This window comes from Helicoverpa zea, chromosome 13, assembly GCF_022581195.2.
Source record: "Helicoverpa zea isolate HzStark_Cry1AcR chromosome 13, ilHelZeax1.1, whole genome shotgun sequence".
Taxonomy (NCBI): Eukaryota; Metazoa; Arthropoda; class Insecta; order Lepidoptera; family Noctuidae; genus Helicoverpa; species Helicoverpa zea.
Window position 1 is genome coordinate 11,388,229 of NC_061464.1, and position 27,444 is coordinate 11,415,672.

Sequence of the window (27,444 nt, forward strand, 5' to 3'; positions counted from 1 at the left end):
GGGTTAAGGTACATGACAGTTACCACTGATGTGCAGTCTACCGTACGTTCACTATACTGGACACACGTCTCGATGTGGGTCGCTTATCAAGGTACCGTATAAGGTCAGCTCGTATCTGTCACTATGACGCCGTTTATGTCATAGAGCAATGACCTAGAGAATACGTACTTGCACTTTTTAAAGATGGCCGTATGATATGACTTTGACTGATTTAGGATTTTTTTTTTTTTTAACGACGTCAAAAATCATCAAATGACCCCTCCCGCTGTGGGTTAGCAGCGGTGGGGGAGTGTCAGACTCTTACTGACTAAAAACCCGTCGTGTTCCGTCATAGGCCTTTTATGTACCAGGGCCGCGGTATCTCTTTCGAACAACCCGCAGCTGATTTAGGTTTCAAAAAAAAATGTGAAACTGTTTAAAAAAATGCTTCAAAACACAATTTAGAACACACTAATAATATTAAGGACATTCACGAGAGTTTGTCTGTTACTTCGTCACACGCAAATAGCTAAACGGATTGAGATGAAACTTAGGTACCAGTAGTATAGTCTACTCATGATATCATAAAGGTTACTTTTCATAAGAGTTCGAGAAATAGCTCTTTTTGGATACGACTGCTGAGCAGATGAAACCTCTGGCGGAAACTAGTCTCCAATACCATGCGTTACGGAAATTAAAAGTACACAAGTATCGTATGCCTTAGTTGATCAAAATTATAATTACTTAGAGCCTAAAAAATCTTGTAATGGACATAACCTTAACCAAATACATTTAATAGGCACTCAAATAACGATACATTTATATGTAAGTTTGAAGTATTTCACGAGTATTTAATTTATTATGTATTTTGTTGAGTAAATTCAGTAGGATTCATTATTCACGAGGATTCCTCGGATGGATAGCGGCGCCTTATTCTTTGTTCTGTATTTTATTATATATGGCGCGGTACACGTATGGATGGGCTAAGGATTTTGATGTTTTTGATGAAAAAGTAGATTTCGATAATAACTTCCAAAGCCTAAGAAGACCTTTAGATAAGTTATTAATTAACGAAAATAAAGATAAGTAGGTAAATTTAAGTTTTTCCATTATCACCGATGGAGCTAGCCAACACTTGATAACTATGTTCGAACAAATTAATTTGGTGTACGAAATATGATAAATCTATTTCTAAAACGAATCCAGTCCTATTGATAAAATATTCATGATTAAATATTAGATGAATACATAAAATTATTCTATATGAACTAATTACACATCAAAGTTAAATGATCCCAGCAAATTATAGTAAAACAACATTTTGCATTTGGGTAAATCAGAAAGCCTAAAAACCGCAGAACACGGTCTATATTTAACTGTAATTTCAATAATTTAAAGTTTATTCATGCGTTAAGTAATAATCGGTGGCCTTTGCTGTTGGTTAATTTAACTGTAGATAAGTCAAATTAATTAATTTAATGGTAGCAATATTATTGTCGTCTCTAGTTTTTATGATACTATAGAAAATATATATAAAAGTTACCAAAAATAAAACATCAACTTTTTCAATAGTCATCTAATAAAATCTTGCTAAAAAAGAGTAAAAAAATGTTCTTCAATTCGTGTACCGTGGAGTTACGAATTTTTCCAACAAATTGAAAGTGAGTAGGCTCGGGGCTAATGCTTGCGCTCGTCAGCCCATCCTTTGTGACGCCTATATCATACCAATAGATCTGATTAAAAAGTTATTTATTAGGTACCTACTGGTCTGTCAAAATACACGTGTCGCCCGTGGTCCGTAAAAAACTAAAAAAAACCCTTGCTTGAAGTACTGTCCGCTAGTGCCCGTATCACTCAGGCCCGAGGAAAGGCTTCACTGAAGCAAGTACGGAGGAAGTTTCCCGCTGGCCGGCCGGTGTCGAGTGCCCCGTCGTTGGCAGATTCTTTCCCGTCCACTTCCCTCTTCGCAGGTAAGTTTGTGTTTTCCACTCATCCAGAGAGTCACTGGGTTTCAACGGGGACTTCAACGGAGATTGCAGTAACTTCTCCAGCTTCTCATCTTCTTCATTCTTCTTTTTATGTTAGTCGTATTCTAGCATATTATATTCAATACAGAGAAGGAATGAGCGTTAATCAACCCGCTTGCTCAAGGTGTATTGGCGAGTTCAGACTTAGAAGTTTTTTCTTTTCAGAGTTTGGTGCTCGTAACCCCCACACTCTTTCATAATGCTATGCAGCTATGATATGACGTACTTGAATGAATCTGTCGCTCCGTCATCAGATCAGTTCGACAGTACCGTATTATCGTATGTTATCAGAACTGCATACAGTTGTCAATTTTTATGACGCTACAATCCTTGGAAAAGAAAATGATTAAATTAGATACCTTAAGATGTATGTAGCTATGTAACTCCATTACATAGTTACATAAAGGTTGACAAAAAAAGCGTGTTAAAAGGGTTAAAAATATATATTTTTTAATTACAAGCCCGCAGATCGCCAAAAATAGAACAGTATTAACATTACAAACATAACATGAGCTTAACTCTCATATTGAAAATAAAAGAGTGCCTTATACCTCTGCTTACCCCCCTAGGGAGTATATGCCTATGTCTTACCTTTGTCTAATAAATTGCCAAAGAATATGTTCCGGGAATTGTTGCATGACGTGAGCCTTGGGACTTTAGTTACAGAATATGATTGCTTAAAACCTTTTATTGTTGAAAAAAATCGTGAACCAGGTTTGTTTGAATCTTCAAGAAACTATTTATGTTTTCATTATATAAAACGTACATTATTTAGCCTAGCTGTCACCTTATAATGTAGGTACATTGATTCGGCTCCCAATCATACCAGAAGCAGCTATTTCTATTAACACAATATTTCTCTATGTAAAACACTGGTATGTTTTATATAGAGAAATATTGTGTCACATTTTATTCTAGGAAACCCCTCACATTTAAGCCATCGATAAAATCCTTTGTCCTATCTTGAAAATGCAGTCACTTTTTATTAAAAGCTAGCTTCAAACCTTCACTTTAGAGGCTCACAAACACTGGGCTGTTTAAAAATAGCTGTAGTACTAGGTAGCTTATACCCAATCTAGTATAACAATCTCGCTCGCTCAGAACTGAAACAAAACACTAGGCTTACAAAAATAGACAGCAGTTTGCACCAACATCACGTAGAGCCGTTTGTTTTTCATAATAGTTGCTTTTCTGAATTCTGCATTTTGTGTGGAGAAGTGAATAAATGGAGATTTTGGTATCGTGGTTTATGTTTAAACCTAAATAGATACGATGTCCAGTCTAACCAAGGGGTATTGGGTTGCACGGGAACTGGGTTGAGGAGGTCAGATAGGCAGTTGCTTCTTGTAAAGCACTGGTACTCAGCTGAATCCGGTTAGACTGGAAGCCGACCCCAACATAGTTGGGAAAACGCTCGGAGGATGATGATAATGAAATAGATACGATGAAGAGTTTATGAAACAATTAATATTTACTTCAATTCTTTTTATTTACATATTTATTCAATCTACAACTATTTACATATGAAAAATTAAACACATATTTGCTATGTTAATTTAATCATAAACAGAATATCGTTTAATTGCAAAATCAAAATTAGTTACATTACTGAAGTCAATAGAATAAGTTCCCGTGTGTTATTTATTTTTGAAGTGACGCAATAGGTTCTATTGGGTATTCCATTTTTCTATTTCTTTCTTCTCCGTGATTCAGAACAAATATTCAAAAGCAAATGTTTAGTCTCGTCTTTGTTGTATATCATGAGAAGAATATTTCGATTTTTACTGTGTAAGACATTTCATATTTGCTTCTAGAATATTTTGCATACTCTGCCGTATGTTTGTGAGAATAAATCGACCTTAAGTTTTGCATGCATACTGCACCTACTTTTGTATAGTGCGAGTATAATTGAATGAATTGAATATGAAGAAAAAATCATACCTAGTGAGAAGTATTTAAAATCCGGTTTTTCTTATATATTTATTTATTTATGACACTATGACATTCTAATGGCTTCCGCCCATGGTATCGATTAGCGGAAACTACTAAACGTACCTAAATAAACCTGTAACCATGTAGACTTCATCGAAAAAATTTACTATTTAAAGAACATTTAAATTATTTTTCAAATCACTTGAGTAGTAAAAACTATTCAGCTTTACAACATCAAGTATATTCGGATGCACTACAATTAGCTTTGAGCCTATTACAGCTAATCTTCGAACAGGAAATGGACTGAAATGTGTAGAAACATAAACCGTTTCAGTCGTACAGTAACTGGCAGCTGTCATAACTGTGCTGATGTGGTTTACGAGCTGTGATCGGTATTGCTTCGAATTTAGAACTGGTTCATCGGTTTCTAGAATTGGGATGCTGTGGTGATTGCATGGATCCTTTCAAGTTTTGTAACTATAAGTGAAAGAGGTATACGGTGACTTTTTGAATCGATTATAGCTAAGGTCGGCCATTAATTTATAACATAGAGCCAGTAGAAGGACTTACCTGTCCTATAACATAAATATATTTAGATTAGAACTCAACATGATATTTGTTATAAATGGCCAAATACGTCTGACACCCAAGGGATGTGAATGCCATTATATATATTTGTTATATTTTTTTCTTATCCATGACTTGCACTTATGCAAGTCGAAACTTTATGCATACATAGTTAACAGTATTTTACATTTCAATTTCTATTCTATTCTATTCAAAATTGTACATCTCTTAAAATAAACATTCGTTTCAAAACTTTTGAAATCCTTGAACAAACTTTCCACGTTTGATCCCTAATCTTTACCTCAAATACTATGAAGGTGAAAAGACCTGAAGCAGTTGTTTAAAGACCTACATAACAGTCTTCCTTACCTCACCCGTCACCTTAAACCTAGCCCATAAAGGTTCAAGTCTAGACAGATTGCGTTTAGAGCTGTCCTCCAGCAATTAATTGTACCTAACGCAATTACCGTGGACACTGGAAGGATTACTATCATAAGTTGCTCGGGAGATTCGTTCTTATCAGAGTAAATTGGAGACAAATTGCTTGGGGATTCTTGTGTGGTGTTATTTATAAGCTGAAGCGGATAGTTATACGTATAATAGTTGTCTTGTTGACTAGTGCGTATGTGATTGCTGAATGAGATGTCGGGGTCTGGTTTAAATAAGTATCTTATGCCTTATCAGTGGTAAAAAGTAATGGTACGATAACTTCACAATTTGCTTGTGGACATAAAAAAAAACTAGCGGTTTCCCAGTGCTACCCGCGTTTCGGGGAAACTGCTTCCCAACAGTGAAATAATTTTTCGAAATAAAATATTAGTATAACTGAAACTGAACTGAAACTTACAATCTTTGTTATCTATGTATATTAGTTCCTCTTAATTTCATAGTCTGCTTATAACTATCCTTACCACATTACAAAATATGATTTGTACAAACACGAGAAGGCATTTATGTAAACCTTTTTATGTAAATGACTACACCCCTTCAGTGGTCTAATATGGTTAAGCATGAGTCGTGCTAAAGGAATATGTTATCAGTAGGTACTAATAAGCATGCAAATTGATATACCACGTGTTTGCATACATATTTGTTTAGTCAAAATAGTATTTCTGGAGAAGATGACGTAGATATTTATAATAAGGGATACATGTATGTAGATTTTCTTGTGTATTGGTGTGTTAAAATACGATAAGTTACTTTTTAATATTATGCGTCTCTTTGACATATATTTATGCAGGACATAGGATTATTGCATTATCATATTTCGGTAAGAAAAAAAGTAATTAAGTATCTAGCAGTTAAAAATACCATTTGATATCGAAACCTCTTATTTCCATTACTTGGGCCAAACAACTGATCCTTTTTTTCCATTAAAATATGTACAAAGGGTGTGATTGCCAACATCTTATAGCTCCATTCACATTAGCCACGACTTTTGTTGCCATCTGGTTCAAAAAGAGCTTTTCATTACATTACAACATTTTTCGAAAGTGGTATTCGCAATTTTACTTTGCAAGAATTCGTACTCAAGGGTTTCAGTCTGGGTGAAGCTCTAAAGTTACGATTTCTTATACAATTGATCTTTTATTTACGTCTGGTATCGAAGTCAAGGTCAAATGTATTTATTCCAAATAGGCCATTGAAGGTCCTTATAAAACGTCACATTAGTTGCACGGTTCCAAACAGTTGGTCTCATGGAGAAAAGCCGGCAAGAAACTCCATAGACATTTTTTAGGAAGTAATATGTTCGCAAGGACTGTGTGTTGTTCAATTGTTTTCCTTAACTTTTCATACAAATTGCAGGCTCCGAGAAAAATACGAGTTGAGTCCTTACAAGGAAACCCGTACATGTTTATAATAGGTCATATCTTCCGGTCGGTTCCACCGTCTTTTATCTTGCCTTGGGCGTGAATGCCTTGAATTTACCCTCGCGTCGACCTTATGGTCGCCATTTGTTATTTTTTGGGATTTTCTCGCGAATATCATGTTGAGTGAAAATGTTTCTCGTTTTTTGACGTTAAGCTTTAGTGGGCAAACTGTAAACTTTTAGTCGCGCGATAGTTTGTTTGGGGTCATAAATCGGTATGAAGATGAATGGCACATTACAAAGATGAACTGTTTAGCCGGTCTTTAATATTTTTTTTTGACAAATAACGGTCAATTGTCGGTCGACTGTTTAGTTTGCAGTGTAATCAAACACAATTTTTTTTTACGAACTACAAACATTAATAAAAGGACGTAAGTGTCCTATATTCAGAGTGAAAATAGGTCTTTTGACATACGTTTGTATAATATTTCTTACAATTGTATTACAGACAGGCTGTCACAGTACAAAGGTTGTATGATCCATTACTCTTACTAGATGTATTACACGTAACAACTGACAGGCAAGCCTTAGGTTTTCAGCAAGAATTGCGCCCTGGGAATTCTAGTTCAAATAGAAGATATTACGAACTTGATATACTGTTGAATTAGGTAACTAAGACAGATTTGATCTTGAAAGAGGTCGTGAAAAGACTTGCTACAATTTCGGATTTCGGACTTTCTTTTTAGGCTTATGAAATAAATAAATGTGTCTAACTGCGGTGGTTTCTTGTCAATAGGATACCTTAGCCATTGAGTTATTTATTTGTAGGAAAATTAATTTACTTATCAAAGCTATACAGAACGAAAAACAAGGACCTTTTTCCTCCACTCTCTCTTTCATTCTCATATTTAGTATTAGTCTTCTATAAATAGTTGAGCTTTAATTTGAAGCATCCTTCTTCAGCCTTTAGTCTTTCATGAACTTGCCATAGCTATACCAATATCTGTTGCTAGTAAATCAATGAGCTAGATAAAAACAGGCACTAAACATTTTCCATTTCCAGAGATGACTTATTATCCCCGAAATAACAATCTCGGTCATTAACCGCTTGTTAGGATGCGTTTCCAATGTCGTGCCGGTCATTTGTTGTCGGGCGTCTATTGTCCGGGTAACTGGGTTGAGGAGATCAGATAGGCAGTTGCTCCTTGTAAAACACTGGTACTCAGCTGAATCCGGTTAGTCTGGAAGCCGACCCCAACATAGTTGGGAAAAGGCTCGGGAGATAATGACTATCGTTCCTGGGATCCTGTTCTCGTCCCATTTTAAATTCTACGTCTTTTCTTGATAATCTGTTTTCAATACCTACCAAAAAGTGTTATGAGAGCACCTAACGCTGTTATCGTGTGCTGAGATAATCATCAACAAAAATTGATTCTATTTTGGAAATCAAATCAATCAACGTTGAATCACCAACCCGCATTGAGCAAGCGTGGTGATTAACGCTCAATCCTTCTCCGTGTGAGAGGAGGCCACAGCCCAGCAGTGGGACGATAAGAAAGGCCTGACCTATTTTGGAAGTCGGTTAAAAACTAGCCGGTTACATTTTGGCACTGGTAAATGCAAGCAATCTTCAAACCAGCGTATATTACGGATAGCAAAAAAACGTCTTCTTGAGCACATTATTTTTAAATAGCACGACTATCTGACTGATGTCATGACAAAATGGAAACGTGTCCTTATAGGGGTACCTCCCAATTAATGATCACGATTCTGCCCTGACGACTTTCCGATATCCGCTATTGGGTACTTCGGTACGCATCCGATACCAACGGACCCTAAACATGATAATTTACTTGTAAATGTTCGCAATAAAGAAATGAAATTGCTCAAAAAAGTGTTTTTGTGTCGAACTAACGAAGCCTAATTTGCGCGTGCATTTTTTGCGTGAAATGTAACATGAGATTGGTTATATCATTTTGGAAATCTGTATTTTTTTACTTGTTGAATACCTCCTACTATATATTTCCCACGATTTCAGCCAGGTGTCACGGTGTCAGCTATAATCTGAAAAAAAAAATCTTCTCTGAATCTAAATTTTATTTAAATCTGTTCCAATGTTATGTCCTTTCATATTACCCAGTTAACAATAGACGGACTCCAAACTTTGTATTTTTGCATTTTGTTAAACCGACCCCTGGCTGTAGCAAAGAATACCATGAGAAATCACCCTATCATTACTTTTTAAAGACCCCAAGATTTCCCCAAGGCCCTTAAGGTTGATTGTTCTCAGCCTACTGAAAACTGAAACACCTCGGAGAATGTTACAATTTTCAGCCTTTTCAGACAGGTTGAGGGTTAGACATAATTAAAATTAAGACGTCTGTTTTGAATTTAGGTTATTTTGTCTGTCTGATTAATCTTCTAAATTACATCTATGTTATGACTGATGATGATGATGTCCTCCTAGCCGATTATCGGCTACGGCGGCTGTTCTCATGTAAGGAGATTAGCCAACTGCGCAGGACATATTATAGTGCACAAGCATTTGCTTGGACACAGGTGCACTCACTATTCCTTCACTCTCATAGCCCGATGGGACGGGAATCTGACACGACCGGAAAGAGATCAGGCGCAGGACCGACATTTACGTGCTCTCCGATGCACGGGTGAATCAATCACCAACTTCCAGGCTTCGGGCTGCTTTGTGAAAGTCTTCTAAAACCCACAAAGCGATTTCGGCCCGACTCGGGAATCGAACCCGAGACCTCGTGCTCAGCAGCCACACTTGCGACAACTAGACCAACGAGGCAGTTGACTACTTAGGTTATAGGTAACTCAAGGAAAAAACCCAGACTGTTATCAGAATTTGAACACTTTTTCTATTTTTTTATGTGTTATTCTTCTGCATATTGTAATTGTTTTATCTCAAGCGTCATCTGAAAATAGGCTCAAGTTTTTTACCCGCAAATTAAAGCTGATTAACACGTTAAAGCCATTTTACAAAAAAACTATACAAATCGACAAACAGGTCAAAACACACAAAATCATTGGAAACGAAAATTATTCTGAACTCATTGGTGAAGCCATAGAAATCAGAAACCAGCCATTTTACAACGTCCACGGCCGGTTGAACGCTATTCATTCATGCTTTCAGTAATTAGAGGGTAAGCAGAAAGCTTGTTATAGTTTCAGCCATGTCATTAGGCTCCCTTCCAAGTTTTTGTCACGAATTTTATAGCAGTAGTACATTTTTGTGGGTTCGTTTTCTTAAAAGAGATGAAATTTTAAAATAGGATTTAAGCTGCATCTTAAACAGGAAACTTACAATTTATTGGGATCTGTCAAGTTTTTTTTTTGTCTGAATAATGATGCAGATATACGTTTAAATAATGAAAATATCTACGGTTTTATAAAAGATTTTTGGGCACTATATATAGTTTTACTAAAAAGCTATTGCACATTCTGAAGGCAAAGAAAAACATCGTAGAATTCAAGTAGTAAATGAGTTGATGGGTCTTATTAACGTAAGCTGTAACTACAATTAATGTGAGACCTGAGTAAACTTGACCGGCAGATTATAGCAAGGCTTTGGGAACGAGATATAATTGCTAGAAATATCGGTCTATAAGAGGTCTACCTCATCAGGACACATACAACTAAAGACCTTAAGGAAAAATTTCCAGTCATAAGAACTTAGAATGTATAGAAATAACCTCCAATAAGACAATATTTACTGAATTATCCTCTTTCATCTTTTTGTAAATTTCCGTACGCTTTTCTTTAAAGATATTTATATTTTATTTAACTTAAGGATCGTCATTTTGTGGCTATTAATATCCAAATATTAATACCAAACTTGAATATTTAAAAGCAATTATGTTTCAATTTATTGAAGACGAAATTGATCATAAATGGACTATTTATAACGTGGTTCACGATTTTCTTAAATAAACTGATACTCTTTATATTAAATTTTCCGATATAACCGCTGGCTAACAGTGTTTGTACGTAAAAGTTTTTAATAACCAATTTTGTAGATATTTCTGTCTGGATCAAATCGCTGAAAGCTCATATCTTCTAAATGGTATTGTGAACATACATATTTACATTTGTACGAAGGCGATCATGTAGAAAATAACAGTATAGGTACATTTCCATTCCTATTGTCCGGGTAACTGGGTTGAGGAGGTCAGATAGGCAGGCGCTTCTTGTAAAGCACTGGTGCTCAGCTAAATCCGGTTAGACTGGAAGCCGACCCCAACATGGTTGGGGAAAAGGCTCGGAGGATGATGAATTTCCATTCTTACAATTAAAAAGGTTTTCACTACTTTTATTGTTAGGTAAGTTATTTTAACTGTATACCAAAGTTCATGGTATTTAGGACACCTATTTTGTGTCCACCGTATAATTTCAATGGGAAACAATATAGCTGTGACCTTTACTAAAATGTAATTTAAAATTGTGTTGCCATTTCAATATAATTACCACCCACGTACTGAAAAAGCTTAATTTTGTTAAAACCAAGTACATCCATCCTCCGAGCCTTTTCCCAATCATGTTGGGGTCGGCTTTCAGTCTAACCGGATTCAGCCGGAAAACCGGGTACATATCACATTAATATTATAGAGGTGACAGTTTTTGAGTATGTGTTTGTAACAAGTTATCGCGTGAACAGCCGAGCGAATTATGACGAAACTTGACAATAATATTTCTTATAAAACAGCATAACATATTGGCTACTTTTTATTCTGGTACCAGAAGCGGTTTCTTTAGGAAGCGATAGAAACTGACGCTTTTGTAAAATCTAGGTGTTTTTTTTGCAAATAGATCATTAAATATTCAAAAGTACACCTAACAACTCCTAATACGAAGATAACGCAACCAAAGTTCCCGTTTCTACCCACAAAAAACAGTGCAGAAACTGATAAAAATCAAACATACATTTTACTACGTCATTGTACCATTTTCCTCAACCTCCTCTATCGTTACCAAGCGTTTGATTGACATAGGAACGCCCAAAACCCTTCAGCCGACTCAATAGAGCGAGTGAATCCGCGTAAAAATACTATGTTTATCTATTTGGGAGGCCGATCCTGTAAGCTTGTTCTATCTTGCGAGAACCTCATTTTGCGGGAATTCTGGCAGTCGGAGACGCCTCTTTATCTTGTGGGTATGTGAGGAAAAGTAGTGTAGATACTCGTTGAAATGTTTAAGAGGTCTGTTTTAGCGTATTTTGTTGTGTTTAAGCTAGTCGCATGGCCTTTCATTTTCAGTATAGACTATTTTTTATGCAACTATAAAAAATGTTCTTGTAAAAAGAAAGTTTCCGCTTTATGATGTGTCTAGAATCATTTAATATCTGAAAAATGTGTGTTGGTATAGTTTCACACAAAAATTGCAGGACGGATTTCGATGAAACTATACTCTAAAAAAGCGTGTTAATATAGCTTAAACATCCAGTTGTGGTACCTTTCGAGGTGCGTAGGTATTTAACTGCATGAATTCGCAAGTTTTACATAAGGATCATATTTATTTCGTCTAAAAATGTTCAACATAATAGTATGTTACTACAGAATATCTATTATCACTTATAATAATGGCGTCCACGGCCGATTTCGTCCACGGCGGCTGTTCTCATATAAGATCAGCCAGCTGCGCAGGACATGTTATAGTGCACGAGCATTAGCGCAGTCACAGGTGCACTCACTATTCCTTCAGTCTCATAGCCCGATGGGACGGCAATCCGACACGACCGGAGAGAGATCAGGCTTACCACTTATCACTTATATTAATTTACAAAACACTCAAAAAACTCCACGAAAATCATCATAATATTCATTAGGATCTTTGTGATCTCTCGCTACCCTCAGATAAGGGCTGTTTATTTTATCGTAATAGACTCGGCGGTCACAAAACAAACTACGGTAATAGGGCGATAATTTTGTTCTAGACTGAGTTATGTTACAGAGTAGTTTACCTGCTTATAATCCTGTTTATTGTGGAAATGTTTCTTTGTGGTTTTATTGAAGTTTTATAAGTTGTTATGTTGGTTATGATGGTCAGTAATGAGTATATTGACTGTTGAATGTTGATTTTTTGGCAATGCGATAATATGATAATGAATATGGTAAAGTGGCTATCTTTCTAATTTTAAAACTTCTGATTTTAATCCTAGTTTGATTCTGAAAAAGTGTGATTGTAGATAATTGATGTACTTAATAATTTAGCTTAAAATATGTGTGGAGGCAACTTAGAACAAGAAGACCAATGAGACAGGGGTATGGAAAGCAGTACATTATACCAGTAATATATCCTCAAACTCATCATCGACATACAGCAAGCGCACCTGTGCGTTCAGTCGCGTAGACTCGATAACGCGAACATTACGCCCAACGCGCCAGATTTACATTGACGCGTCAACGGGGAAATTGGAAGTCATTCCGATGGCTATTCAATGGTTTTCATGTGGATTTGCGTTTGTAGTGGATTTTGTAGTTAAATTATAGCTGGTGAAATAAAGAAGGCTCCATTAGTGACTTTTCACACTCATCTCTACTTAATATTATAAACGTTAAAGTAACTCTCTCAGTTGCGCTTTCACATTGAAACTACTGAAACGCTTAAAATTACATTAAGAACACTTTCTACATAGACATAGATAAGGTAGTGTGTACATAGATAGTCTAGAGCCTTAGTTATCTATGTAGGAGTAAAGACTTAGGTACATACATACACACAGGCTAGTCTCTATCTGGTTTCGGGAAGATGTCCCGAGATATGGATGGAAACAGCTAGTTCTAAATACATCAAATCTAAATAAATAATAACGCCTAATATTATAAGCCCATTTCTGCAATCTCACAACCACCATGCACATGACAGACAGACAAACAAGCTGATTAATACCAGTTTAAACAAAGGGGATTTAGTTAATGGACGTAAACCATGACCGGGTACCCTCAGGCGTGAATTGGTTCGGAGAGGTTGTTTTATAAACACGGAATCGTAAAATATGCCTTTTGTTTTTTTTTTTTTATTTAGAGGATTTAGGATTATTGTATAGGAATTTTATGAAAAATATTGTCCGGATGCTAGATTACACTCGATCACGCTTGACGTTCTGATGCGTGGTGATGTATATAGCTATGTAAGTGTGAGAGTGTTGCCATTCACGGTAAAACAGAAATATTTCATAGTAGCTATCAAAACCATCTGCTGCGGAAAACTAGAAAAAAATATGATTAAGCCATATAAAAGCAACGGCCATAGGTATATAAAAGCTCATCATCATCATCATCTCAGCCATAGGACGTCCACTGCTGAACATAGGCCTCCCCCTTAGATCTCCACAGATACCTGTTGGAGCCGAGTTTCAGCTTTCAACCTAGGATGATAAAATTATTTGACTGCCAAAATAAATATAGGTAAAGCGTATAATTTGTCATAATTACCATTACCATAACAGATTCGCTATTCAACTTGGAACTTACGCTAAGAATAGAGAAATAATCCCAGTGTCTTCTTATAATACAGTACTGTAACTACGATTTCGTCCAACTAATAGAATATTTATGAAACAGTAAAGTTTCCGCCTTCGATTCCATCGTTTTTGTTATAATTCCTAACAACTTAGTTCTTGTTCCTTTTGTAAGGGTAGTTTTTTTTTATTTTTGCTACAATTGTTGGTTAGTGCCCAGATGTGGCCGAAATATTGTTTTATTAGATTTTGAGGTCAAAATACATTAAAAATGGGAGGCTATGTTAGTCTCGCTTTCGAAAGTAAAATTAGTACTACTCTTTTTTGAGTGTCGATCAAAAATGGCACACAATGAAGTTTTCGGAACACTTGCTCTTGTTGCAACAGCGGAAATTCTGAAAACAATAAAATCTCCTGAAACAGTTCCCAAAAGTACTAAATTCTCAAATCTTCGTATAAAAAATAACCACAAAATAATAGATCTCAAAATAGCTTCCAACAATAATGTCTCTTCAACAATCAAAGATTTCTTTGTATTCCAACAATATTGCAACAATTTTCCGATTTCCTTATTCCTAGAAGTCTGAAACTCTACTGAAAGAATATCGTGGTGAATATTTGAATGGCTAAAGAGAAACAAAAGAGAACGAAACTTCTGCTGAAGGGAAATATAAATGAATATGATCTCGTTTTCAATCAAAATACAGTTTGTAATAATTTTTTTTCGAGCTTTTTTCCCAATTATGTTGGGGTCGGCTTCCAGTCTAACCGGATGTAGCTGAGTACCAGTGCTTTTACACATCACACTAATTTCACTCATTAATTTTATAAATAAGAAAATTATTGTGTTGGTTTGAATAATAAAACACATGAACTACTGAACGGATTGTTATTTAGAAGTAAGTAATTTGGCAGTAAAATAGCTTGAACATCAGTTTCAAATATAGGCTACTTTTGACCAAGCGTGACAAGTGGGACCTGGGTAATACGGCGGGGTAGGTATACCTCTATCGAAAAATATTATTCAAACTTCAAAAGAAGCCGGGCAACCCAATACCCAATATTGGGTTGCCACCCAGTAGGTACCCTTGGTTAGACTGGTGTCAGACTTACTGGCTTCTGACTACCCGTAACGACTGACAAGGATGTTCAATGACAGCCGGGACCTACAGTTTAACGTGCCATCCGAAACACAGTCCTTAATAAACTAAACCAATCGCAATAAAAAACAACCTTTTTTTTCAGTAGAAATCTTAACATTCACCCCCTTTATCCAAAGAAGTGTTCAGCAAGTTAATTGGTATTTTCTCCTCGGTTAAGCAGATAGGATGTGACAGCCATGTGACAGTTCAGTATTTACGTCACCACAACGCAAGTGACGTCACGGAACTGAGTTATATCCCTGTTTCCGACAGCCGAACATGTGGGTACAGTACAGAGGGTTGATTTAGAAATCACTTGTTTTATTGTTTATGTAATATAACTAGCTTTTGCTAGTGGCTTTGGTAGTAATTTATGCATATTTACAAGGTTTTTTACCACTTAGTTTATTATTTCTTTTTAACAGTTTCTCTAAGAAAAACATGTTTAATACTTATTATTTAGGAGATAGCATATAAAAATATAAAATATAAAAAAATTGAATTGATCTATGGAGATAAATTTTACGATACAACTATTCGATTACGATATATTTATTCTGTAATGCTGAAGTTATGGTATTATAAGGCTGAAAAGTTTGTTTACATATTCTCAGAAAAAACTGGACTTTATTGAAAAAATCTTTCAGTGCTATGCCTCATCATTATTTAGTTCCCACGGAAAATAGGTAAACCATAAGGAACCCAGCAAATATTAAATATTTATCATAAATCCCATTGTCTATAAAAAAAATACATAACTAAAGTTTTATTTTGCTTATTCTACTCAATCTACTAATCCCCAGTGCTCATGACATCACCTAACAAAATGGCGGCCATCCGATATAAAATTATCATTAACAATATCGAGTGTTCTTAACGAGTTCTGATTGGCAGTTATATTTAATGATAAGATACAGAACGGGCCAGTAGATCGGAAACTGTTAATGTTTCATTGGACTATTAGCTTTTATATTGCAAATTAGAATGCAGAGGAAATGCAGAAGAAATAGCAATAGTGTAGTTTGAAGTTGGGTAATATTATGTTTTGATTTTGTTTTGAGAGAGAAACATGCTTTTCTTAAATTAGATTCGGAGACCGTTTCAAAGTCAAAAATCTTATTATTTTGTATTATTTACCATGATGATACAAAAAAGGATCGATCTAAGAACAATTGTATTCTATAATAACAAAATATTTTACATAAGGCTAACTTTACCCAAATGGATTTAAAACGGTTTAGCGATGCGTTTTAGCTCCGACGTTCGGAAAGTGCTGATTTATCAGCCTAATTTGAATAAACATTTTTGAGTCTCAATGATGGCTTAGGATAAAACAGACAGAAGAACGGATAGATATAATAAAATTATCTTTAAGAGAAGATCATTCGAACACCATGCAAAGTGGGTTTACTGTGATCAATTTGTACTGCAATCCTTAACGACTTCCTATCTGATGTTAAACGTCTTAACAATATTTTACAATAGTGTGATAACTGCACAGTAAATGATCGTGTTAATTTAGTTTAGCAATTTTAACTAGTTTATAATTTAAAACTTAAAGCTTTGTTTATAGTTGAACTCTGTATTATTTACTAAATATCTTTTGTTTTGTAATCGACTTTGAAGTAAGGCATAGGACTTGAAGTTCCGTGACCGAAATTATAAAATTAAAATATTGTTTAAAATAAGGCTTTTTGAGCACAAATGAACTACTTTAAATTCTGGTTACTTTTGAGCTAGGAGGGTTTTTTTTATTCTAAACCTCTAGACTATAACGTCTGTTTTTCGAAAGGCACGTTCAATTTTGGATCTCGACTGTCATTTTGATATATTTTACTTTCCTTTAATTATATTTTATTGTAATACACATGTTTTCATGACCTAAAAATAATCTTATTTATAAATACAACTAAAAACAATTACATATTACATAGCATCAAAAAACTCATCATCGCTGCCCACCGGGAGTGTACCCAAGAGGCTGGCAGCATTGCCACGTTGGATGGCAATGCTTAATTTTTTGTTTCGGGTATTGAAAAGACGCAGCTTGATTTTAATAATAACTGCTACTTTAGTAAACCCACAATTTAATTTAGCACTCGAAGCAAACCAAAGTTCTATCTTGAAAATAGGTAGCCGGTCCATTGAAGTAGCACTTGTGAACTCCGTCTGCCGCGGTTAATAATATTGTATACCGCTGCAATTTAACAGGGCTATCGAGAGAATCGATCGCTGCGGTGGGTGAGTTGCTTTATTTACGTTTAATTTTATTGTGATATAGAATAAAGAATAGTTTAGAATAGAAACGTTCCCCAGAAGCTATATATAGCCGATTTCTGACGTTGTAGGTATCTACAAAACCATCATCCTCCGAGCCTTTTTCCCAAACTATGTTGGGGTCGGCTTCCAGTCTAACCGGATGTAGCTGAGTACTAGTGCTTTACAAGGAGCGACTGCCCTGCCTGACCTCCTCAACCCAATTACCCGGGCAACCCAATACCCCTTGGTTAGACTGGTGTCAGACTTACTGGCTTCTGACTACCCGTAACGACTGCCAAGGATGTTCTATGACAGCCGGGACCTACAGTTTAACGTGCCATCCGAAACACTGTCATTGGTATCCAAGATATACTTAGAAAGTACATACAAACTTAGAAAAGTTGCATTGGTACTTGCCTGACCTGGAATCGAACCCGCGCCCTCATACTCGAGAGGTTGGTTCTTTGCCCACTAGGCCACCACGACTTCTGTATCTACAAAACCGATTTTGAAAATTCATTTACGAATAGAAACAGCAGAAATCAAACAGTTTATTAATATCATGGATCGCAATAATTCTGATCTTGTAACACCATCTTCTAATTATACTCGTTAACAATCCCACATTTACTTTATAATTTTCTTAAACAATTAGATCGAGTGTCGCTTCTATAATATTTCTTGTTGCATTTCGTAATGCCTTTTTTTGCTTTTTTGAACGGCAATGCAAACTGAACTTCTTTTCGTTCTTTATTATTTATTTAATCGTTTTATTGTTTAGTTGGACGTTCGGAACGTTCTAACTTTAAATGGTCTTATTACAATTATTTCAAGAAATAATAATTATTGTATGTCGTTGCGACTTGAACACTCTTGAATTTCAAACACTTCCGCAAATGTTTTGCTCCAAATATAAAACCAAATTGAACTCATTTACTTAAACTTTCTCTAAACTTTACTTCCCAGTATGTCCTATGTAAGTAAGTCGGGTTTCTCCCTGGCACAGTGCCATCACCAGCCTCGGGAACCACCTCATGCCAGTCAGGCCTCATGTTATGTAGTACTACGAAATTGTAAGGAACCACATGTCTGGCAAGATATAGGGGATAGGATCAGCATTTTTTTCAGGCTTCAGCATTTTTGTGTGGACTGTCAGCGGGTTTAATGTCAATGAAAGTAAAATAAAATATTAAATATTTTAATGCTCAATAGTTTATTATATTCAATAATGTAAGTAGTGTACAACAGTTGGTATAGGAACAATGCACAGAAGGAAGAACACAGCAGGTTTTATAGAGGAGAGGATGAAATGATATTTATTGGAACTATCAGAGTAAATGGCTGTTCAGATTTAGATGAGATGTGAAAACAGCGATCTTCAATAACTGACACTAGCAAACCCGTAATAAGCAGTTACAAAACAACTTTTAGAAATAATTCACCAAATAGGTACCGCACTGGTACTCAGCAGCTTCCAGTTAGACTAGATACCGACACCAACTTAGTCGGGAAAAGTCTAGGAAGAAAAAAACTTAAGGTTTATAAAAAAATATGCCAAGAGCTCATGATGCGATGCTATGGTATGCAGCGAACACTAACGAGTTAGAATTGATTCATTTAACATACACGCTTGCTTAAATGTGGGGGCAATCAGACAGACGTATGATTTGTGTGGATAAGACTGGAACTTTCTCTCTTTCACATAATGTTTTTTATTTATAGGTATGCGTACTGGATGTTCGGCTACACCCTTTAACACAGGAAGCTGATTTTAGTGCAGTTGACTAAAGATTAGGTGATTGATCTAGTAAGCAAGCAATACTAATTTACTATTCAAAATCTACGTACACAATGTCATAATTATAAATGTCAGTTTGGCGCAAAACAGCTAATCGCCAATATCCAATGAGTATAGAATAAGTCACTAAATATACCACGAAATGACAATGAAATGCACTCTATTCTGTCATTGAATATCAGTTATTTACCATTCATAGACTATTCTCCGTTCAATAAAACCACAATAAAATCAGAACACAATACAAATCTAATTCTAAAACCTACTCCACCGTATCCACACTATACTTACGTCACCTAACCCGTAAATAACTCGGCTAGGTCAATAAAAGCGTAACCCCGGTACAACAGGCCCTCATTGACGGCACTGTCCATTGTAGGGTTAACACACTGGCTCTTTGTACCATGTATACTCGTACTTGTGTGCTGTATTGAACTTTATAGGGTTAGATAGTGAATTTATATCATTGGGCTCATCAAAATGTGAATTGATTGGATTCTATGATCGGCTGTCATGGTATGGGCATGTGATGCGGAGGAATGAGAGTCATGTTGTGAGGAAGGTGATGAGTATGAACGTGGACGGATATAGTGGAAGAGGAAGACCAAAGAAACGATGCAGATGGATGGATTGTGTGAAAGTAGGTATGGTAAGAAATAATGTTACTTGTGAGATGACGGCAGATAGAAGAGTATGGAAGGAGAAAACATGCTGCGCCGACCCCAAATAAAATTGGGATAAGGGCAGGAGGATGATGATGATGGATTCTATGATCATAGTTGTGCTGTCAGGGATAATCTTGTATGTAGGTGTTATAGATTAAAGTAAGCTTTAAATATAAGCCAAATAAATGTTATTATTGTGTTAGGCTATTTCGTAGCTTTCGGGGCATTTTATGGTCTTAATATCAACCATATTAAATTACCTTGCTTTTACACTCGCGTTTCGTATTAAATATTTATGCATTCGCGAATAAAATGTGCTTATAACCTGAATATAATCTACAGGAGTTATTGAATGAAATAATTTTTGATTACAGATTTTAAAAAATTTAAGAAGTAGAGTTCGGTTATATCGCGTTTCCAAGAGAATTCTTCAAAGCCCGGGATAAAAACTATCCTATGTTCTTTCTCATGAAATCTCTATCTCTGTACCAAATTTTGTTAAAATCAGTTTAGTGGTTTAGACGTGAAAGCGTAACAGACAGACAGAGTTACTTTCGCATTTATAATATTAGTAGGGATAGTAGGGATTAACCTAAGACAATGACCTATAGCTATATATCTTTTATATCTGCTCTATTCAATGATATATTTTAACAAATTACACTATACTGAGACTAAAATTAAAAATAAAATATGTAGCATATTGCTTTTATGTTTGTAGTAAAGTCTATGTGCATGAATAAGACAAATGTGTTCTGTCTGGTTTTGAAATTAAATGTCAAGCGTTCAATCCGTAGTGTTATAAAATGCAAGATGGCTGTCCAACATAAAGTTTATGTTATCATTCAAAATCTCTTTAAAAATTCGTCATTATCCGTCGTACCACAAAAACTTTTAAACGTCTGTTGAACACTTGTCTAAAAAATGTCAGATTATGACGTTGAAATAGCCGTTTTGCAGCCACACTTTTTTTTGACAAGTGTTCAACAGATGTTTAGTTTTTGTTGTAAGGCTGTTTAAGTCTAAATGCATTGTTCAGTACTTACTTTTTTACTTAGTACAGAGGAACACACAGATGAAAATATGTTTACTTGATGTAAACAAGTTATGGTCCTTTTAATTATGACTATGGCCCAAGATCACTTTCAAAAAAACAACTGTTTACTTTGAAAATTGTACGTAAAAGTTCATAGTAAAATATCGTTTTAAAGAAACAGACGTTTATGTATAACCACAGATTTCATAAAATACTACTGTTTCATGACTATTCTCTACTGTCACAGCCTCATACTCACACACAACTTCTTCCTGAAAAGAAAACCATCAACTTTCAAATCTTTATTGCAGCCAAAAAAGCCAAAAAAGTAAGTTAAAATTTCAAAGTTAAAGTTAAAACACACACATTTGCCGTTTGACGGCGTCTGGCGTATCTTCACGCATATAAATCGCGGGCACAGCAGAGCAATATCACTTGTACATAAGAAAGAGATGGCAGTTTTACTGTGCTTCAACATTTAGGCGTTTTGGAGCACTGTTTTAAGGAAGTTAAGTTAGGAGCGGAAAGCGATTTGAGCGTTCTTAGCGACATATGGGAAATCCAGTCAAGTTCCAATCAACAAATCAAAGTTTCCAAGAATGTCTGTTATGTTTGTTACTCTTTCACGCAAAAACTATTGAATGGATTTGTATCGGGGTTGGAAACTTGTTCTAAATAGGTATCATTTTCCGGACATCTTTTCAGCCCACGTCATCTGTCATTTGCCTAGCCTTTTCCCAGTTGGGTCGACTTTCGATATAACCGCATACAGCTGATTCAGTTGATATCACTGTGTTCCATAGAGCCCACATCAGAAGTATCGAAATCGCTCCTCCTTCTCACTTGTACCACGTGACCTAAAGGAACATAAGGTACAGATCACACTGTGGAACGCACTTACGTCCAAATTGCTGGCAGTTTATGCGCGCCCTTACTTCGCTGTCTGTAATTATCGCGAGTCCAAATTGTCGCTCTAACGAGACTCGACTACGATAAATCTTTCGAAGCCTTATTGAGTTGTAAATCTTAATTTTTTCAGCTTTATTCTCCATATTTTGCCGGCCATTATCGTCAATTTTGTTTAATATAAACTATTGTTATTAATGGGATAGTAAATTTTCTTGTTATGCTTTAACGTTTAAATATGACTTGTTTACTCACATACATATGTTAATAATTGTTATCTTCAAAGTATTCAGAGACGAATCATTTTCAGGATTGTTAATGGTGGTCAGTAGGAATAAGGACATTACGTCCATTTACTCAGAAGGCAACAATGATGTTATAATAATTACATAAAAAGATGTTAAAAATAAGCATCAAGAGTTATCCTTACTGGCCATCACGACACCCAAGGGGACACAGCTATATGAGAAACAACGCAATATTAAATATAATCATGCCATACATGCGAAAATATTCCATCTGCTAACGGGTAACACACATGACCTAGAATAACACACAATTACGAATAATATAATATAACAGAAAGATTTCGTTCCATACGTATGTATATCATTAAAAATAATAGCCTGAAATGTAACCTTTGTATAAACAAAATATATTCCATCAAATTTTGTTGAAGCAACAATTTTACGTTCAAACAATGAGTTCAGCTTTAATTGGCTTTTAACTAATATCGAAAAATATAACTTCGATAAAAATTCTGCTTGAATATCTGATATTTTTACTTGTTTTAGCAGCGATGGTTTTAAATATCGAATAACAATATTTTCGCTACGGTTTGTTAATAGCATTTAGCTATATTTGTGATACCAAAATCTATTTCCTCAAAGATCAAACAAAACATTTCACACTAATAATGAGTGTACAAACTCTTGATACATAAAACGGTAGCGTTAGTATTTGTAATGTTGCCATTAAAGCTACCGAACGTGCTCAAACGTCTTCTAAATCCAGCCACAATACCAAACAAACATTAATACGCCTTTCTCTTTGTTACAGGTTCAAAAGCACATGACCTCAAAATGGAGAAGAAAGTTTGGATGCTATTAAGCATCTTCTTCGCCACAGCAGCAGCAGACTTCACTACCAACTGCCCAGAAGAATGCAAATGCGTTTGGGCAAGCGGGAACAAACAGGCAGACTGCTCACATTCACATCTAGATGCTATTCCCAGAAACCTCAGCTCTGAGATACAAAACCTCGACCTTACAGGAAATGAGCTGTACGAGGTGACAAGACACGCCTTCCAAGATGTCGGCCTAATTAACTTAAAGAAGCTCATCCTAAAAGAGTGTAAACTAATAACCATCCAGAGAAGCGGTCTAAGTGGACTCGCTATCATGATAGAACTCGATCTATCAAAGAATGACTTGAAGACTTTACATGCTGACACATTCAAGGAGACTGCTAAAATAAGATGGATCCTACTAAATGACAATCGTATAGAAAAGTTGGAAGACGGGCTCTTCAACAATTTACCGTTCCTACAGAAAGTAGATTTAAGCAACAACAGAATTGTACAAGTTGGAATGAAGACGTTCATGAACGTGCCCAAATTAAATATTCTTAGGTTGGATGGTAATAAATTGGAATATCTTAAAATTGATACATTGAGTGCACTGACATCGTTATCAAACTTAGACGTTCACGACAACCCGTGGCGATGCGACTGCTACCTACAACCCTTTAGAAATTGGGTTATCAGCAAAAACTTCTACACATCCCCCATATCTTGTGTAGAGCCTCCTAAAGTGAATGGAAGACTCTGGAAAGACCTAGACTCCAAAGATTTTGCTTGCAAACCCAGCATCGTATACCCTTCCGTTAGCACAACTATCCGAACATCAGATACTAACATAACTCTCTCATGTCTAGTCAACGGTAACCCCTCGCCTGAAGTAAACTGGGTACTCAACGCACAAATCATAGACAGTGAATATAGATTCCAAGGAGAACGCAAGTACTACATCAAACAGGAAAGTACAGAGAATGCTAAATGGGTCAACCTAACTATTGTAGATCTTGGTAGCACTGACAATGGAGATTATTTATGTGTCGCTAAAAATGCCGGTGGTGTTGAAGAAAGAAGTCTCACTTTAGCTGTAGCACATACCTTTCCTGAAAGTGGAGTGGTTCCCCAAGGAATGGACAATAACATGATGCCAGTGCTTATTGGCGTGTCTTGCACCGCAGCAATCTTGTTGATAATTCTGGTGATTCTCTGCTACTGCTGCTGTAGACGTCGAGGTTCCGACAAGAAGAAAGCTGAGAATTCTAATGGAGAAGCGTTGATTGAGGGGTCTGTGATTCCTGAGATGGAGAAGAGCTTAATTACTGCTGTAAACCCAGTGACCAAGCCGCCGAGACGATACGACGTACCTCCATCGATCACCAGCGGAGCGACCGAGATGTCTGAACTTAACAAAACATTGCTGGACAATGATTCTGTTTTTGGTAAGGATATTTTTTTTTAATTCCAGCTCCTAATTTAGAAACACACGTAAAAATTATAAAATTATCAGTTTCCATAGCAATGTGCCCTTATTCTCAAAGTTCAGTCACTCCGACTGATAGTCGCAATCACTTAAAGCGATAAGCTTTCCAATAAAGCTATGTAGGTAATCCGCACTTGTCCTTCCGATAAGCTTGAGCTTTACTGTTGGTTTTAACTGATACAAAATTGAAATCACAAAACTGTTAGTTTTATCGATCGTCAAAGTGGAATACCGCTTTATACATTAAATTTTCAGAACCTGGGTTATTCGAAACCGTATTTAATTCATAATTTTGTTGCAGCCCACAACGAAGACGAGAAACGCTCGCTAGACTTCGACCAGCCATCCAAACGGTCGCAGGATGCTCTCAATGTAGAATACGGTCGCACCGATGGTCGAGCCTACCCTCCGGATCTTCTCTCGTTCCCTCCCAGAGCTGCGCAGATATCACCAGCAGCCAGCAACGCTTCGACTGTTCCTGACACTACAAGGCTACCACCACAGCTTAACCCAATCAGTCCAATACACTCACCAATTTACGGCATGACCAACCAAAACCTCTTCAGAACTTTGCCTTATTCCCGTTCTCAGTCTCCATTCACAGCGCCCATTACTCCTCCCGTCGTAACTCCTCGGCAAGGATATGTGACAATCCCGAGAAGACCCAGAGTCCCTAGCTGGTCTAGTACAGCGAGCACAAATATCTTGCCAAGTTCTGAAGCTCAAGAACCCTTGTATGATAATCTAGGGCTTAGGACTACGGCCGATGGTAGTTCGGTGTTGTCATTAAACAAAACTGGCTTAGAACCCCAATTCTCGCCAATGAGGAACAGACCCTTGCCAGCTACACCGACGCTCTACCCAAACTTGCATCCAGTATATTACGCACCTATTGAAGAACAAGAGCCAGCTCCTTCACCAGTCCCACAGCAAGCAAATAGAAACAGTATCAGCTCTCAGCTGTCACACCAGCTCTCCACTCCAGGGCCCCAGGAACCAGTGAACCCGAGAATGAGCTGGACAGCTAAGAATACGTCGACCCCACAACCTGAGCCCAGGAAAGTACTGTTCAGTGACAATAAAAGCGATGCGCAATCCCAAGTGTCAGATAGTAGTACCCTCAGTCGAAGAGGCAAGCCAGAGACTGGATCGCTCAGAAGGATTCCAAGGGTAGATAGCAAGGAGGAGCCGACTTCGCCATCGAAAGACGAAGCAAAGAAGAACGAAACTTCGTTGAACCAGTCGGGGACTTTGGGCAGGAGTGGAAAGATCCCTCCACGACCACCGCCGAAGCCGAAGAAAAAGCCGAGTACAGAAGTGAACCCCAACGAACCGCTGTTTGAGGACGAAGGAGAGGACGGTACGGAAGTGTAATAGTTTAGACTAAAGGTTAACCAAAGTGCCAATGAGCTTTTAGTGAGAGGAGATAGACCTACGTCACGATATCAGTGAAAAGACGTGTTTTTACAATTAATTTTCCGCGGTGCTCCTGTAAATAGACATTTGTGCTAGATTTTTTACTTGTCGCGTAAAATTATGGACCATTTTAATATTATAATCATTGTAACGCAATTGGACGTCGCGTTCATCTTGATTTTAAGTATTTATTATTTGTGGTACTCTTTGGTTAAGACATGGATGGTAAGTGTTTGATGGTTTCTGCTGCGACGATTGTTTCATCAATTTCCAAGACTGATTACTCTAAATTGACACGCTTTTGTGGTATATGAACCGTTTGAAGCTGACACTATTCCGTCGCATCGACTGAATTAAAAGTTTTATCATCTTTAGCTTTGCCTTGCTCGATTCTATCAGTGCTCGAAGATTTTGTTCCACAACATGCATTATTCAAATGTGAAAGAAAGAGGAAAGTAACTGTAATTGAACTTTGAATTTCTTTTTACACAAGCTAGACATGAGAAATCTTTATTTATATCATTCCACAATTGTTTTTGTTTGTTTGAAATTGTTCATATACCACATATAATTTGACATTCCTTAAAGCATTCTTAGTAGCATCGACTCACATTGCTAGAATGATTTTCACATAGTTTTTATAGAAGACTGAGGCAAATGTTCGCTTTTACTCTGTTGATGATGTCAATAGTTTGTTATAAGCGTTTCATGTTTGTTATGTTCTATTTGTTTTTGTTTTTGTATGTTGCACATCTGTAATACTTTATTAATGGTGCTATAGGCAAATTTTATTCTCAACCCAAGCATATTTTATTGCATGGGCCCTGTATATTTGTTTTGTAGTCAGTACATTTGTGTTCATTCAACCACCAATGGAAATACAAAAATCATATCACGAAAGAGGTCACAAAACAACGTTTTTTTATTTTAGTTAACATATAAATGTGCAACATATTTCAACAAACTCCGGTCAGCCAGCACTAAAATATTTAACTTCGTACATTCTAAGTTAACTACATTTTAGTTTTTAGTCCGTAGCTGTTTCCTAATATTTAATTTACCATGTATTCTCAAATCTGGCATGCTAATTACGTCAGCCGTATACAAGATATGGATGTCACAATAAATGTGAACTATCAATGAAGCTAATTAAAAAGGTTTGCACAAAAAAGGCTACAATACAATATTACCCAGCATCTGTCACTTATGTCAGTGTCATGTATATTTTCCCGCGCTGTCACAGCTGTCAGTATCTTGAACTAGCCTTTTTCTTAGCCAAAAAATAAATAACCTACAATATTTTGGTAAGCAAGCCTGCCATTTTCAAAATACATGACGCTAATAGGATTGAATTGTGTACCAATGTATAATTGGGATTTTGCCAGCTGGAAAACCAAAGTAGTAGCCCGGTCAAAATAGACATAAAAGTAATAGTCAAATATCAAAAATTCCCACAGAGCTGATTTTTGGTGGAGAGCTAGATTTGATCATTATAAATAAAATACTAAAAGTCCCCATCGATCCCATGTGTGCGTCAAAAGTTATTCGAGGTCAAATGTCAAAATTTTTGGTTTTTTATGTTTTTTCGAAAACGGTAAGTTTTATCAAAAAAATACATCAGACCAAAATTGTAGATTATAAAATTTTATACAAAAATGGCATTAACAGTTTTCTCCTAAATGTTACCATTCCTGAGATATCGCGCTTCAAAGTATATTCCATACATGACATGCACACATTTCCACGCCACCTGTGAGGTAGTATACTCGGCGCGTTTTTTTTATCGTGGTTTCCCCTGTAGACCTACTCCACTAACTGTCATGACAATTTTAGGATAGTTTAAGGGAATAATTGCCGTCAAGTTCTAATATGATG

The 27,444-nt window shown here is 36.3% G+C and overlaps 1 protein-coding gene across 1 annotated transcript in view; it reads left to right on the top strand.

Moving 5' to 3' along the window:
• LOC124635607 overlaps positions 1-26,117 on the top strand; it is a 249,418-nt gene extending 223,301 nt beyond the window's left edge. Inside the window, exons 4-5 of the mRNA XM_047171538.1 lie at positions 22,658-24,112; positions 24,455-26,117. Of these exons, the coding sequence (XP_047027494.1) occupies positions 22,681-24,112; positions 24,455-25,527 (2,505 nt within the window). The 5' untranslated portion in view covers positions 22,658-22,680 and the 3' untranslated portion in view covers positions 25,528-26,117. The remainder of the gene's footprint in view (positions 1-22,657; positions 24,113-24,454) is intronic.
• Positions 26,118-27,444: the final 1,327 nt, after the last annotated feature.